The sequence below is a fragment of the Mercenaria mercenaria genome, chromosome 12 (assembly GCF_021730395.1).
Source record: "Mercenaria mercenaria strain notata chromosome 12, MADL_Memer_1, whole genome shotgun sequence".
Taxonomy (NCBI): Eukaryota; Metazoa; Mollusca; class Bivalvia; order Venerida; family Veneridae; genus Mercenaria; species Mercenaria mercenaria.
In genome coordinates this window covers 28,739,446-28,757,546 of record NC_069372.1, presented here as the reverse complement: position 1 = coordinate 28,757,546, position 18,101 = coordinate 28,739,446, and the positions used below count along the sequence as shown (strand labels likewise).

The following is an 18,101-nucleotide window of genomic DNA, read 5'->3' as shown; positions in this document are numbered from 1 at the left end:
TTTGTGATACTTTTTGGTAGATGATGGGACTTCCACACAGCACACAAAGTTTTGACTCATTTGAAGTACTGATTTGAGAGTTAAATCAGTTTGATGATAATAAATAGAGTTTTACATATTTTGTTTTCTTAACAGAATTTTGATGCAAAAAATCTTATTGAAATAGTACCCTGGTATAGCTTAATCTTTCTCCTTCATTTATGGTATGCTACATATCATGCTTTTTCTTTTGAAGTGTGGAAGAAAACCATGTTAAAACAAGGCACCCGCTCAGTGCTTAGTGTATTCTTAAATCTGCTGTTTTGTTTTATGTTGCCATGGAAACAAAATGGCTACCATTTTGATCAAATATTGAAATGTTCTTAACTCCTTATTTCTTTGCTGATTATGACAATTCTTTCACTGCCTTAAATAATTTAAAAAGCCGTTTCAAATGGAATTAACACCAAAAAAAAAAAAAGATTGCTTTTCCCTTTTACTCAAAAATACTGAAGAATAAAACATAGATAGGTAATTGTTTAAGATGTCTGTGTTTTTTTTCTGTAGGTATAAAAGTTGTATTCCGTGTTGGGTTAGTGTTGATTCGACTGTGCCTAGGAGCTCCAGAAAATCTCTCGTCCAGTCCCGATATGTACTCAACACTTGAGAAAATACGACATATACCTGCAGATATAGATGAAAGTTATATTGTTAGAGAGGTAAATTCTTAAGTTTTTTATGCCCCCAGCATCTACTGATGCGGGAGGCATTATAGTGATTGTCCTGTCCGTCGGTCCGTACGAGGTTAACAAAATGGGACCGTTTTGTCTAGCATCAATACCCCTTACTAGAATGACTTGATACTAATGCAGTTGTAACCTGTGACCATTCCTCATCTTCAAACGTCACCTGACTTCAGTTTGACCTTGACCTTGATCTCATTTTGGACTTACCGTAGATACCCATGTATAATGCGCACCCGTGTATAATGCGCACCCCCGATTTTAGCCCAAAATCCTGGGGGAAAAACATTTTTGGTCAATTTTGAGATGGATGGAAAACGAAAGTAGAGTTTACATCGACACCGGTAATAAATTTCATCTCCACCGCGGAGAGCCGCATCGGTCTCCCGGTACTATCGATTTTTGTTTTCTCGAAAATAAAACCAGTAAAATATTGTTGTATTTGTTGTTTTACCTTTTTTAATTAACTATTTTGAATAAATAAATAGCAGCAGATTCAATATTTCAGAATGGTATCTTTCAAAATGACATGAGCTTCTCAATTCAAACCTATAACAAAAGGTGTGATAGTCTTTTTGTCACGATCAAATAGCCAGTAATTATCGGCAATTAACGTGTCACCTCTTGTCAATTATGTTGTTCACAGTTTGATCTCGGTTGACGATAATTCTCGATCTTAAATTAGTATCATAATAATTGTGATTTATTAACATTTCCTTCATCAAAATACTGTTAAATTTATATGAAATTAATTTTGTCTGAAAGAAAAATAAACCATTCGATCTTTTACGGAACGTAACGGCAATCTTAGATTTTAGCGGTGACAGTAAGCGCGGGGAGTAGTTTCCCTTTACCAAAATGGCGAACATCGGTAACAAACTTGTTTTGAAGTTGGAAAATTGTCTATACCTGTGTTTTATGCGCACCCACGATTCGGGGGTGGTCCCAGGGGTAAAAAACAGCGCATTATACATGGGTATCTACGGTAGGTTGCTTTATGGGCCATCTCTTGGTTAACCAAATGGGACCGTTTCGTCTAGCATCATTACCCCTTAAAAGAATGAATTGATACTAATACAGATGTAAACTGTGACCATTCCTCATCTTCAAACATCACCTGACCTCAGTTTGACCTTGACCTCGTTTTGGACTTAGGTGCATAATCTCTCTCCTTAACTATAAGAGATACTTTCTTCAAACTTTAAATTCTTATAGAACAAATTGAGGGAGAGTGCAGTAACTAAGAACCATAACTCTATATGACCCTGTTTTTGAATTGCCCCCCTTTGTGGATATTTACTTCGGGGAGCATCCATCGGTGTTACTGATTGCCTTGTTCACAGAGTTATTGCCCTTTGATCATTCAACATTAGCATACTGTAGTACCATTTATTGTCCGGAGTATTCCTCAGCAACCACTTGCTGGAATGTCATGAAAATTTTGACTTGGTCCGCCGTTTCTTAATCCGGATGCAGTACGACTGACCGGCATTTATTGTACCCCCGAGAACTGCAACATCTTGGACAACACGTGTACCTGTGAACCGGGAAATAAATGTTTGACAAATTAATGCCTGACAATCATAGTGAAAAGAAAAAATGTACGAAAATAAAAGGGTTGACTGAACATTTAACGAGAAATGAACTAAAAATCGCACCTGGCTTGTATATGATGATGAAGAGCAATGAATGCAGTGCACTGACATTTTTTTTTTTCAGACCTGCATATTTTTAGCTCACCTGAGCATGTTTTTCTGATCGCTCAATGTCCGGCTTCTGTCGTCTGTCTGTCTGTCGTCTGTCGTCTGTCAACATTTGGCTTGTGTATGCGATAGAGGCTGTATTTTTCAACTGATCTTCATGATATTTGGTCAGAATGATAACCTTGATGAAATCTAGGCCGAGTTTGAAAATGGGTCATCTGGGGTCAAAAACAAGGTCACTAGGTCAAATGAAAGAAAAACCTTGTGTATGTGATAGAGGCTGTATTTTTCAATTAATCTTCATGAATTTTAGTCAGAATGATAACCTTGATAAAATCTAGGTCGAGTTCGAAAATGGGTCATCTGGGGTCAAAAACTAGGTCACTAGGTCAAATCAAAGAAAAAGCTTGTATATGCGATAGAGGCTGTATTTTTCGATTGATCTTCCCGAAGTTAAGTCAAAATGATAACCTTAATGAAATCTAGGCCGAGATTGAAAATGGGTCATTTTGGATCAAAAAGTAGGTCACTAGGTCAAATCAAAGAAAAACCTTGTGTATGCGATAGATGCTGTATTTTTCAATTGATCTTCATGAAATTTGGTCAGAATGATTGCATTGATAAACTATTAGTCAAGTTTGAATATGGGTCATCTGGGGTCAAAAATTAGGTCACTAGATTAAATCAAAAGAAAAACTTTGTGTATGCAATAGAAGCTGTATTTTTCAATAAATCTTCATGAAATTATGTCTGAATAATAGCCTTGATGAAATCTAGGTCAGGTTTGAAAATGGGTCATCTGGGGTCAAAAACTAGGTCACTAGGTCAAATGAAAGAAAAAACTTGTGTACGCTACAGAGGCTGTATTTTTCAACTGATCTTCATGAAATTTGGTCAAAATGATTGCTTTGATAAAATCTACGTTGAGTTTGATTATGGGTCATCTGGGGTCAGAAAGTAGGTCACTAGGTCAGATAAAAAAAACCCTTGTGTATGTGATAGAGGCTGTATTTTTCAACTGATCTTCATGAAATTTTGTCAGAATGATAGCCTTGATGAAATTTGGGTCAAGTTTGAATATGGATAAGCTGGGTGTAAAAACTAGGTCACAAGGTTAAATAATGGAAAAACCTTGTGTATGCAATAGGGGCTGCATTTTACACTGGATTTCATAATATTTGTTCAGAATGGTTGCCTTGATCAAATCTAGGTCAAGTTCGAATATGGGTAGTCTGGGGTCAAAAACTAGGTCACTAGGTCAAATCAAAGAAAAACCTTCTGTATGTGATAGAGGCTGTATTTTTCAATTGATCTTCTTGAAATTTGGTCAGAATGATAGCCTTGATGAACTCTAGGTTAAGTTTGAATATGGGTCATCTGGGGTCAAAAACTAGGTCACTAGGTCAGATCAAAGAAAATACTTGTTTATACTCAAGATTTTTTGCTCCAATTTTAATGATAATTGGCCAGAATATTTTTTTTCATGAAATCATTAGGTCAAACATTATACACTGTTATGGTGTGTTATGGTGTGTTTCTCAGGTGAGCGACCTAGGGCCATCTTGGCAGATTTTTAGGCATTGCTGGACCGAATGTCTGGCCAGTTTTAGCTCGACTATACGAAGTATAAGGATAGCTGTCCTACTCCACAAGGCGTCAACATCTTTCCACATCCCCACCTTGGTTAAAGTTGACTTTACACTTTCCTTTTTTTAGCTCATTGAGCCAAAGGCTCATGGTGAGCTTTTTTGACCGCTCAATGTCCGTCGTGTGACATGTGTCGTGCGTTGTCCGTCCGTCAACATTTTCTAAAAATCTTCTTCTTGAAAACCACTAGGCAGAATTACACCAAACTTCTTAGGAATGATCCTTAGGTGGCCCCCTTTCAAAATTGTTCAAAGAATTGAACTCCATGCAGAACTCTAAAAACTTTAAAAATCTTCTTGTCCAAAACCACAGGGCCTAGGGCTTTGATATCTGGTGTGTAGCATCATGTAGTGGTCCTCTACTAAAATTGTTCAAAATATCCCCCTAGGGTCAAATATGGCCCCGCCCTGGGGGTCACATGGTTTATATAGATTTATATAGGGAAAACTTTGAAAATCTTCTTGTACAAAACCACACGGTGTAGGGCTTTGATATTTGGTATGTAGTATCATCTTGTGGTCCTCTACCAAGATTTTTCAAATTATTCCCCTAGGATCAAATATGGCCCCGCCCCGGGGGTCCCAAGTTTTACATAGACTTATATAGGAAAAAAAGTTTTAAAATCTTCTTGTCTGAAACCACAACACTTAGACCTTTGATATTTGGTTTGTAGCATTGTCTTATGGTCCTCAACCAAAATTGTTCAAATTGTACCCCTGGGGTGAAAAGAGGCCCTGCCCTTGGGGTCCCAAGTTTTATATAGGAAAAAACTTTAAAAATCTTCTTGTCTGAAACCATACAACCTAGGCTTTTGATATTTGGTATGATGCATTGTCTTGTAGTCCTCTACCAAAATTTTTCAAATTATGCCCCTGGGGTTAAAAGAGGCCCCGCCCTGGGGTCACTTAGTTATTATGTGAGTTATATAGGAAAAAATACTTAAAAAATCATTTGATCCTATTTCTAAGACTGTTTAATTATAATTACCTGATGACCCCAAGTAATATGATGTCACTTGACTGTGACCTTGACCTACTGACCTACTTTCTTGTTTTTAAAGATACAGCCTTGAAATTTTGATGACATACACAGTTTTGCACGCCAATCGTAAAACTGAATTTCATTGACCATGAATGTGACCTACTGACTCGTTATATTTTATCATCAGTTTGACATTTGAAACATGTAGCTCATATTACTCATCATGATCCTCTTGTTCTTCTTATCTCTGTAATTACTTGATGGATTTGATTCAAACTTAAAATTAGTATTCCTCATCATCACCCATATCATCTGACATACAGGCCATAACTCTGGCACCAATATTTCATGATTTATCCCCCCTTTTCACTTAGATTTTCGGGTTAAAGTTTTGGTGCACTTTCACTCTGTCTCTGTTATTACTAAATGGATTTGATTCAGACTTAAAATAATTTTTCAGCATCATCACCCACATCACATGACACAAGGTGCATAACTCTGGCACACATTTTTCATGAATTATACCCCTTTTTACTTAGAATTTCAGGTTAAAGTTTTGATGCACTTTCACTCTATCTCTGTTATTACTGAAGGGATTTGATTCAAACTTAAAATAATTGTTCAACATCATCACCCACATCATATGACACAAGATGCATAACTCTGGCACAAACGTTTTTCATGAATTATTCCCCCTTTTTACTTTGAATTTCAGGTTTAAGTTTTGATGCACTTTCACTCTATCTCTGTTATTACTGAATGGATTTGATTCAAACTTAAAATAATTGTTCAACATCATCACCCACATCACATGACACAGGTGCATAATTTTGGCACATTTTTATGCCCCCGAAGGGAGGCATATAGTTTTTGAACCGTCTGTCGGTCTGTCAGTCTGTCCGCAATTTTCGTGTCCAGTCCATATCTTTGTCATCGATGGATGGATTTTCAAATAACTTGGCATGAATGTGTACCACAGTAAGACGACGTGTCGTGCGCAAGACCCAGGTCCGTAGCTCAAAGGTCAAGGTCACACTTAGACCTTAAAGGATAGTGCATTGATGGGCGTGTCCGGTCCATATCTTTGTCATCGATGGATGGATTTTCAAATAACTTGGCATGAATATGTACCACAGTAAGACGACGTGTCGCGTGCAAGACCCAGGTCCGTAGCTCAAAGGTCAAGGTCACACTTAGACGTTAAAGGATAGTGCATTGATGGGTGTGTCCGGACCATATCTTTGTCATCGATGGATGGATTTTCAAATAACTTGGCATGAATGTGTACCACAGTAAGACAACGTGTCGCGTGCAAGACCCAGGTCCGTAGCTCAAAGGTCAAGGTCACACTTAGACATTAAAGGTCATTTTTCATGATAGTGCATTGATGGGTGTGTCCGGTCCATATCATTGTCATTCATGCATGGATTTTAAAATAACTACGCATGAATGTGTGACACAGTAAGATGACGTGTCGTGCGCAAGACCCAGCTCTGTAGGTCAAAGGTCCTAAACTCTTAACATCGGCCATAACTATTCATTCAAAGTGCCATCGGGGGCATGTGTCATCCTATGGAGACAGCTCTTGTTTTCATGAATTATTCCCCCTTTTACTTAGAATTTCAGGTTAAAGTTTTGATGCACTTTCACTCTATCTCTGTTATTACTGATGGATTTGATTCAAACTTAAAATAATTGTTCAACATCATCACCCACATCATATGACACAAGATGCATAACTCCGGCACAAATGTTTTTCATGAATTATTCCCCTTTTTTACTTTGAATTTCAGATTAAAGTTTTGATGCACTCTCACTCTATCTCTGTTATTACTGAATGGATTTGCTTCAAACTTAAAATAATTGTTCAACATCATCACCCGCATCATATGACACAAGGTGCATAACTCTAGCACACTTCTATCTTTATCTCTCTTATTATTTAATACTTTTGACACGGATTCAAACTATTGTCCAATATTTTCCTCCACATTGGGAGTCATTAAACACTCCAGTGACAGCTCCAGCTTCCTCAGATGTGCCCAGTTTCACTATCCAGCATGGAAATAGTCGAGCACGCTGTCTCCTGTGACAGCTCGTGTTTCAACTTTCCTGAAGTCTGTATGCAATAATCATATTCCAGGGAGCATCCATCAGTTTTACCAATATTTTTTGTTCTGTTTTGCTGTGCTTCTGTCTATAGGGCCACACAGCTTATATATCTTCTTTCTTGTCTGTCATTTCTATCATATTTCATACTGAACCCAGTTGTTCCCTTTCATTTTACATTGTTTCATAATATATATAATCAAGCTGAAGGTCATGTGAGCACCTTGGGGTGATGATAATAACTAGCTTGACTTGTTGAAGTTCAGTTATCCAGTTTATAACAGTTTTTAGCTTGACTATTGGAAGAATAAGTAGAACTATCCAACTCACCTAAGCGTCGGCATCACACCTTGGTTAAGTTTTTCGTACCAGTCCACATTTTAACAAAACCTTTTGAGATAAAGCTTTAAAACTCACCATGTCCAGTTAAGCAAGAGTATATAACTCCATCAAGGATTTTGGCTGAATTATGGCCCCTTTTAACTTACAAATCTTAGTTAAGTTTTTCATACCAGTTCATATTTTGTGTAAACTTTTCGACCTATGGCTTTGAAACTTTTATCACTTGTTTATTATAACTATCTGTAGGCAAGAGTACATAACTATTTTGGCTGAATTATGGCCCTTTTGGACTTGGAAATTGGTTCATTTTATGTACAAGTCCACTTTTTGTCAAAACTATTTGACATGTGGCTTTTAAACTTTGAACACTTGTTTGTCATCATGATTTCCATCTGTAAGCAAGAGTACATAACTCTATCAACTATTTTAGCTGAATTATGGCCCTTTTTGGACTTGGAAATTGGTTCAGTTTTCGTACAAGTCCATGTTTTGTCAAAACTATTTGACATGTCGCTTTGAAACTTTGAACACCTGCTTATCATTATGATTTCCATCTGTAGGCAAGAGTACATAACTCTGTCAACTATTTTGGCTGAATTATGGTCCTTTTTAGCTCCACTGTTTGGAGAATAGGGGGAACTATACTACTCGCCCTGGCGTCGGCGTGACCCTTCTTGGTTAAAGTTTTTTCGGCAACCTTTGTTTTTCTGTCATATCTTTGTTACTATTGCTTAAATCTTACTGTAACTCCACATAAACATTGTCCAGTATACAAACAATGTATGTATGTGGGCTGAGCCCATTATACCCAAGGTCAAGGTCACCAAGCTGTTACACTTAGGCTATTTTTAAGGTTAAAGTTTTTCGGCAACCTTTGTTTTTCTGTCATATCTTTGTAACTATTGCTGATATCTTACTGTAACTTCACATTAACATTGTCCAATATATAAAAAGCATGTGTAGGGGCTGGGCCCATTATACCCAAGGTCAAGGTCACCAAGGTGTTATACTTAGGTTATTTTTAAGGTTAAAGTTTTTCGGCAACCTTTGCTTTTCTATCATATCTTTGTTATTATTGCTTATATCTTACTGTAACTTTACATAGACATTGTCCAGCATACAAACAAAGTATGTGTAGGGACTGGGCCCATTATATCCAAGGTCAAGGTCACCAAGGTCTTATACTTAGGTTATTTTTAAGGTTAAAGTTTTTCGGCAACCTTTGTTTTTCTGTCATATCTTTGTTACTTTTGCTTTTATCATACTGTAATTTCACATAAACATTGTCCAGCATACAAACAAAGTATGTGTAGGGACTGGGCCCATTATATCTAAGGTCAAGGTCACCAAGGTCTTTTACTTAGGTTATTTTTAAGGTTAAAGTTTTTCGGCAACCTTTGTTTTTCTGTCATATCTTTGTTACTTTTGCTTTTATCATACTGTAATTTCGCATAAACATTGTCCAGCATACAAACAAAGTATATGTAGGGGTTGAGCCCATTATACCCAAGGTCAAGGTCACCAAGGAGTTATACTTTGAATTATTTTCATTTTAAATTTTTTCGAAAGCTTCGTTTATGACATATCTTTGGTACTTTCAAAGATAATGACTTGAAATTAAAAGTGTTTGTTTATAATCATCTGCATGTGTGGCTATACATACCCCATAACTCCAATTATGTTTTTGACAGAAGTTTGCCCCTTTTGTACTTAAACTTTTTTGCTATCTTCAGTTTCTGGATACTACTTTAATGCAATATAAGATAAAGACTTGAAACTTAAAATGTATCTTTATCATCATCATCTGCATGTGTGGTAACAATCCCCATAACTCTGATTTGTATTTTTGACTGAATTATGCCCCTTTTATACTTAATTTTTTTACAAACTTCGTTTTCTGGACATAACTTTGGTACTATATAAGATAATGACTTGAAACTCAAAATATGTCTTTATCATCATCATCTGCATGTGTTTTAACAATCCTAATAACTCAAATTTGTGTATTTGATGGAATTATACCCTTGGTGTATCTTCCTTTTGAAGTAGAGGTGTCTTATTAAGACATATATTCATTTTACAGTCAAATCCCTGAATACTGGAGCGTCCTGTCTTACGGACAGCTCTTGTTGGACTTGTAAATCATTTAAATTTTTCATGCCAGTCCTTATTTTGCCTAACCTGTTTGTGATATTGCTTTGAAACTTTGACCACTTGTTTTCCATCATAGTCTACATATGTAGGCAAAACTTCATAACTAGGACAAAAACTTAAGCTCAGTTTTGGCCCGTTTTAGCTCACCTGTCACAAAGTGACAAGGTGAGCTTTTGTGATCGCGTGGCATCCGTCCGTCCATCCGTCCGTCCGTGCGTGCGTAAACTTTTGCTTGTGACCACTCTAGAGGTCACATTTTTCATGGGATCTTTATGAAAGTTGGTCAGGATCTTCATCTTGATGATATCTAGGTCAAGTTCGAAACTGGGTCACGTGCGGTCAAAAACTAGGTCAGTAGGTCTAAAAATAGAAAAACCTTGTGACCTCTCTAGAGGCCATATTTTTCTTGAGATCTTCATGAAAATTGGTCAGAATGTTCACCTTGATGATATCTAGATCAAGTTCGAAACTGGGTCACGTGGGGTCAAAAACTAGGTCAGTAGGTCTAAAAATAGAAAAACCTTGTGACCTCTCTAGAGGCCATATTTTTCATGGGATCTTTATGAAAATTAGTCAGAATGTTCACCTTGATGATATCTAAGTCAAGTTCAAAACTGGGTCACGGGCGGTCAATAACTAGGTCGGTAGATCTAAAAATAGAAAAACCTTGTGACCTCTCTAGAGGCCATATTTTTTAGAGATCTTCATGAAAATTGATCAGAATGTTCATCTTGATGATATCTAGGTCAAGTTTGAAACTGGGTCACATGCGGTCAAAAACTAGGTCAGTAGGTCTAAAAATAGAAAAACCTTGTGATGTCTCTAGAGGCCATATTTCTCTATGGATCTTCATGAAAATTGGTGAGAGTGTTCAGCTTGATGATATCTAGGTCAAGTTCATAACTGGGTCGTGTGCGTTCAAAAACTAGGTCAGTAGGTCGAAAAATAGAAAAACCTTGTGACCTCTCTAGAGGCCATATTTTTCATGAGATCTTCATGAAAATTGGTGAGAATGTTATCTAGGTCAAGTTCAAAAGTGCATCACGTGCCTTCAAAAACTAGGTCATTAGGTCAGATAATAGAAAAACCTTGTGATCTCTCTAGAGGTCATATTTTTCAATGGATCTTCATGAAAATTGGTCAGAATTTTTTATCTTGATGATATCTAGGTCACATGTGGTCAAAAACTAGGTCACCAAGTCAAATAATAGAAATAACGACGTCATACTCAGTTCAACACTGGGTCATGTGGGGATAGGTGAGCGATTCAGGACCATCATGGTCCTCTTGTTTGACATAGAAATTAGTTAAGTTTTGCATACCATTCCATATGTTGCCTAAACTGTTTGATATATGACTTTGAAACTTTGAACACTTGCTTACAATTATGGTCACACATTGCTATATAGTGCAAGACTTATCCAAATCCACAAATACAGGTACATTGTTTGTCTTATCTATTTTTAGCTCACCTGAGCACGAAGTGCTCAAGGTGAGCTTTTGTGATCACCCTGTGTCCGTCTTCCGTCCATCGGTCCGTTTGTCCGTGGTCAACAATTTGACTGTTAACATTCTAGAGGTCACAATTTTGACCTACCGTAGATACCTATGTATAATGCGCACCCGTGTATAATGCGCATCCCCGATTTTGGCCCGAAATCCTGGGAAAAAAAACATTTTTGGTCAATTTTGAGGTGGATGGAAAACGAAAGTAGAGTTTACATCGACACCGCTAATAAATTTTATCTCCGCGGTGGAGAGCAGTATCGGTCTCACGGTACTATCGATTTTTGTTTTCTTGAAAATAAAACCAATAAAATATTGTTTTATTTGTTGTTTTTCCTTTTTAATTAACTATTTTAAATAAATAAACAGCAGCTAATTTAATATTTCGTAATGGTATTTTTCAAAATGACATAAGCTTCTCAATTCAAACCAATAACAAAAGGTGTGATAGTCTTTTTGTCACAAACAAATAGCCAATAATTACCGACAATTAACGTGTCACCTCGTGTCAATTATGTTGTTCACAGTTTGATCTCGGTTAAAGATAATTCTCAATCTTTAATTAGTATCATAATTTTTGTGATTTATAAACATTTTTTTCATCAAAATACTTTTAAATTTATATGAAATTAATTTTGTTTGAAAGAAAAATAAACCATTGATCTTTTACGGGAACGTAACAGCAATCTTAGATTTTAGCGGTGACAGTAAGCGCGGGGAGTAGTTTCCCTTTACAAAAATGGCGGACATCGGTAACAAACTTGTTTTGAAGTTAGAAAATTGTCTATACCTGTATATTATGCGCACCACGATTCGCGGGTGGTCCCGGGGGTAAAAGAACTGCGCATTATACATGGGTATCTACAGTAATCTTAATGAAACTTGGTCAATATGTTACCCTCAATAAAATCTTGGACGAGTTCGATACTGGGTCATCTGGGGTCAAAAACTAGATTACCAGGTCAGACCAAAGGAAAAGCTTGTTAACACTCTAGAGGTCACAATTTTGGCCCAATCTTAATGAAACTTGGTCAGAATGTTACCCTCAATAAAATCTTGGACGAGTTTGATATTGGGTCATCTGGGGTCAAAAACTAAGTCACCAGGTCAAATCAAAGGAAAAGCTTGTTAACACTCTAGAGGTCACAATTTTGGCCCAATCTTAATGAAACTTGGTCAGAATGTTACCCTCAATAAAATCTTGGACGAATTCGATATTGGGTCATCTGGGGTCAAAAACTAGGTCCCCAGGTCAGCTCAAAGGAAAAGCTTGTTAATACTCTAGAGGTCACAATTTTGGCCCAATCTTAATGAAACTTGGTCAGAATGTTACCCTCAATAAAATCTTGGATTAGTTCGATATTGGGTCATCTGGGATTAAAAACTAGGTCACCAGGTCAAGTCAAAGGAAAAGCTTGTTAACACTGTAGAGGTCACATTTATGACTATATCTTCATGAAACTTCATTAATCAAATCAAAGGAAAAGCTTGTTAACACTCTAGAGGTCACAATTTTGGCCCAATCTTAATGAAACTTGGTCAGAATGTTACCCTCAATAAAATCTTGGACGATTTTGATATTGGGTCATCTGGGGTGAAAAACTAGGTCTCCAAGTCAAATCTAAGGAAAAGCTTGTTAATACTGTATTGGCCACATTTATGACCATATCTTAATGGAACTTGGTCAGAATGTTAATCTTGATGATCTATATGTCAAGTTTAAATATGGGTCAGGTGGGGTCAAAAGCTAGGTCACTAGGTCAAATCAAAGGAAAAGTTTGTTAACACTCTAGAGGTCACATTTAAGACTGTATCTTCATGAAACTTAATTATGTCTCCCCCAGGAGACATATTTTTTTGCCCTGTCCGTCCTTCCGTCCGTCCGTCCATACGTCACACTTCATTTCCGAGCAATAACTGGAGAACCATTTGACCTAGAACCTTCAAACTTCGTAGGGTTGTAGGGCTGCTGGAGTAGACGACCCCTATTGTTTTTGGGGTCACTCCGTCAAAGGTCAAGGTCACAGGGGCCTGAACATTGAAAACCATTTCCGATCAATAACTAGAGAACCACTTGACCCAGAATATTGAAACTTCATAGGATGATTGGTCATGAAGAGTAGATGACCCCTATTGATTTTGGGGTCACTCCGTCAAAGGTCAAGGTCACAGGGCCTGAACATTGAAAACCTTTCCGATCAATAACTAGAGAACCACTTGACCCAGAATGTTGAAACTTTACAGGATGTTGGTCATGAAGAGTAGATGACCCCTATTGATTATTGGGGTCACTCGTCAAGGTCAAGGTCACAGAGCCTGAACATTGAAAACCATTTCCGATCAATAACTAGAGAATCACTTGACCCAGAATGTTGAAACTTCATAGATATTGGTCATGAAGAGTAGATGACCCTATTGATTTTGGGGTCACTCCGTCAAAGGTCAAGGTCACAGGGGCCTGAACATTGAAAACCATTTCCGATCAATAACTAGAGAACCACTTGACCCAGATTGTTGAAACTTCATAGGATGATTGGTCATAAAGAGTAATTGACCCCTATTGATTTTGGGGTCACTCCATCAAAGGTCAAGGTCACAGGGGCCTGAACATGGAAAACCATTTCCGATCAATAACTACAGAACCACTTGACCCAGAATGTTGAAACTTCATAGGATGATTGTACATGCAAAGTAGATGACCCCTATCGATTTTGGGGTCACTCCATTAAAGGTCAAGGTCACAGGGGCCTGAACATTGAAAATCATTTCCGGTCAATAACATGAGAACCACTTGACCCAGAATGTTGAAACTTAATAAGATGATTGGTCATGCAGAGTAGATGACCCCTAACGATTATGGGGTCACTCTGTGAAAGGTCAAGGTCGCAGGGGCCCGAACATTGAAAACCATTTCCGGTCAGTAACTTGAGAACCACTTGACCCAGAATGATGAAACTTCATAGGATGATTGGTCATGCAGAGTAGATGACCCCTAACGATTTTAGGGTCACTCTGTTAAAGGTCAAGGCCACAGGGGCCTGAACATGGAAAACCATTTCCAATCAATAGCTTGAGAAACTCACGACCCAGAATGTTGAAACTTCATAGGATGATTGTTCATGCAGAGTAAATGACCCCTATTGTTTTTGGGGCCACTCCGTTAAAGGTCAAGGTCACAGGGGCCTGAACATTGATAACCAGTTCTGATCAATAACTTGAGAACCACTTGACCCAGAATGTTGAAACTTCATAGGATGATTGAACATGCAGAGTAGATGACCCCTATTGATTTTGGGGTCAGTCTGTTAAAGGTCAAGGTCACAGTGGCCTGTTCATGTAAAATCATTTTTTGGAAATAACTTGAGAACCACTTGACCTACAATGTTGAAACTTAATAGGATGATTGGACATGCAGAGTAGATGACCCCTATTTATTTTGAGGTCACTTGATCAAAGGTCAAGGTCACAGGAGCCTGAACAGTGACTGGAGAACCACTAGGCCAAGAGTGTTGAAATTTAGCGGGATGACTGGACATGCCAAGTAGATGATCCCTATTGCAGCCAACCATCAGTGTCTCTTTGATTTTTGCTCCTGACCCCTATTGACTTCTTGCCTATAGGACTTTGCATTGGGGGAGACATGCGCTTTTTTACAAAAGCATTTTCTAGTTAGAATGTTAATCTTGATGATCTTTAGGTCAAGGTTGAATCTGGGTCATGTGGGGTCAAAAACTAGGTCACTGGGTCAAATCAAAGGAAAAGCTAGTTAACACTTTAGAGGCTACATTTATGACCATATCTTAATGAAACTTGGTCAGAATGTTGATCTTGATGATTTTAGGTTAATAGGTCAGGTGAGCGATACAGGGCCTTATGGCCCTTTTGTTCTTCTTTTGTCTGAAAATCTCTGGTAATATTTTGACCCCATACTTCCATCAATTCTTTGAATAGTCGAGCGCGCTGTCAACAGACAGCTGTTGTTACTGTTTCACATAATGTCCAGAAATTATAATGTAGGAAATTTTGTGAAAATGATTCCTGATAAAATCTAAGTTAGGGTTCATCATGTAAGATACTTAGATTACATTAATCAAATTTCCTTTTAAATGACATTTATACTGTTTCAGTCATTGAGATTAAATATCACAGAGCGAGAGATGGAGAAAGAGCACCAGAAACAGTTACATCGGAGAAAAACAGCAAAAGATAAAGCTAATAAACCAGACTCTGGAAAATCAAAAAAGAAATAACAGGCAGCGAGAGAGATTTGTGCAAAAAAATCAGGTTGAAAATTCTTTATGGAAACTTCCACGCCTTGAAGATGAAGTCTCATGGATAGAACCTGTGGAAATGTGGGACATTTTCGGGAGTGGAAATTTGAAAAGGAAGTGATAAATTTTATAGCCAGGTTCAAGGTCATTTGTAAGAAAAGATTTTACACGTGACAAATAATGATGACACATGCACTAAATGCTATAGCTTACACAAGTGCGGAGCTCAGTATTGATTATAATTAGGATAGTATGAGAAGGAACATTGTGAATACACTTTCCTAGAGTCATCCTGGCAACTAACATGTAGATTATGAAACACATTCACTTATAAGATATCCTGCACCTGAATAGTACATGTAGTTTCATAGGTCCATTGTATATTTATGTTAAAGATATTGTCACAAAGCTCAGTTTTTACAAGAGGACCATATCATGTGTTTGATTCAAATATGTAAATAGAGTGTTAGTAAATGCAGTGTATTCCCTGTATAGAAACACATCTAGGAAGACCAATATATGTTAATGTGCTTGGTTAGGCTCTGCAAATAATCTTGGTGAGTGGTAAAAGAGAAAAAATGGCTTTGTTTATTTTTAGCTCACCTGTCACAAAGTGACAAGGTGAGCTTTTGTGATCGCGCGGTGTCCGTCGTCCGTCCGTCCGTCCGTGTGTCCGTCCTTAAACTTTTGCTTGTGACCACTCTAGAGGTCACATTTTTCATGGGATCTTTATGAAAGTTGGTCAGAATGTTCATCTTGATGATATCTAGGTCAAGTTCGAAACTGGGTCACATGCCTTCAAAAACTAGGTCAGTAGGTCTAAAAATAGAAAAACCTTGTGACCTCTCTAGAGGCCATATATTTCACAAGATCTTCATGAAAATTGGTCAGATTGTTCACCTTGATGATATCTAGGTCAAGTTCGAAACTGGGTCACGTGCCTTCAAAAACTAGGTCAGTAGGTCTAAAAATAGAAAAACCTTGTGACCTCTCTAGAGGCCATATATTTCACAAGATCTTCATGAAAATTGGTCAGAACGTTCACCTTGATGATATCTAGGTCAAGTTCGAAACTGGGTCACGTGCCCTCAAAAACTAGGTCAGTAGGTCAAATAATAGAAAAACCTTGTGACCTCTCTAAAGGCCATATTTTTCATGGGATCTGTATGAAAGTTGGTCTGAATGTTCGTCTTGATGATATCTAGGTCAAGTTCGAAACTGGGTCACGTGCGGTCAAAAACTAGGTCAGTAGGTCTAAAAATAGAAAAACCTTGTGACCTCTCTAGAGGCCATATATTTCATGAGATCTTCATGAAAATTGGTCAGAATGTTCACCTTGATGATATCTAGGTCAAGTTCGAAACTGGGTTACATGCCTTCAAAAACTAGGTCAGTAGGTCAAATAATAGAAAAACCTTGTGACCTCTCTAGAGGCCATATTTTTTACGGGATCTGTATGAAAGTTGGTCTGAGTGTTCATCTTGATGATATCTAGGTCAAGTTCGAAAGTGGGTCACGTGCCTTTAAAAACTAGGTCAGTAGGTCAAATAATAGAAAAACCTTGTGACCTCTCTAAAGGCCATATTTTTCATGGGATCTGTATGAAAATTGGTCTGAATGTTCATCTTGATGATATCTAGGTCAAGTTCGAAACAGGGTCATGTGCGGTCAAAAACTAGGTCAGTAGGTCTAAAAATAGAAAAACCTTGTGACCTCTCTAGAGGCCATACTTGTGAATGGATCTCCATTAATATTGGTCAGAATGTTCACCTTGATGATATCTAGGTCAAATTTGAAACTGGGTCACGTGCCTTAAAAAACTAGGTCAGTAAGTCAAATAATAAAAAAACCTTGTGACCTCTCTAGAGGCCATACTTTTTATGGGATCTGTATGAAAGTTGGTCTGAATGTTCATCTTGATGATATCTAGGTCAAGTTCGAAACTGGGTCAACTGCGGTCAAAAACTAGGTCAGTAGGTCTAAAATTATTAAAATCTTTTGACTTCTCTAGAGACCATATTTTTCAATGGATCTTCATGAAAATTGATCTGAATGTTCACCTTGATGATATCTAGGTCAGTTTCGAAACTGGGTCACGTGCGGTCAAAAACTAGGCCAGTAGGTATAAAAATAGAAAAACCTTGTGACCTCTCTAGAGGCCATATTTTTCATGAGATCTTCATGAAAATTAGTGAGAATGTTCACCTTGATGATATCTAGGTAAAGTTCAAAACAGGGTCATGTACCTTCGAAAACTAGGTCAGTAGGTCAAATAATAGAAAAACCTTGTGACCTCTCTAGAGACCATATTTTTCAATGGATCTTCATGAAAATTGGTCAGAATTTTTATCTTGATAATATCTAGGTCAAGTTCAAAACTGAGTCACATGAGCTCAAAAACTAGGTCACTGTGTCAAATAATAGAAAAAACGACGTCATACTCAAAACTGGGTCATGTGGGAAGAGGTGAGCGATTCAGGACCATCATGGTCCTCTTGTTTTTGTAAATATTCTGTATGGCAGTGAAATTGATGTTTAAAGTTTTTGAAATAGTCTTGCACGTGGAATTTTTCAATTTTGATTGTTACATTTTTTATGATATTAAATCAGTTTAAAATAATGGTAACCATTCTTATTTAATAGATTTAATCTAGCTTATCCATCAA

At 37.4% G+C, this 18,101-nt stretch overlaps 1 protein-coding gene across 1 annotated transcript in view; it reads left to right on the top strand.

The window, feature by feature from the left end:
* Nucleotides 1-18,055, top strand: part of LOC123533871 (TBC1 domain family member 10A-like) — a 79,326-nt gene extending 61,271 nt beyond the window's left edge. The window contains exons 8-9 of the mRNA XM_045315815.2: nt 547-698; nt 15,292-18,055. Coding sequence (XP_045171750.2) covers nt 547-698; nt 15,292-15,414 — 275 coding nt within the window. The 3' untranslated portion in view covers nt 15,415-18,055. The remainder of the gene's footprint in view (nt 1-546; nt 699-15,291) is intronic.
* The last annotated feature ends 46 nt before the right edge of the window (nt 18,056-18,101 follow it).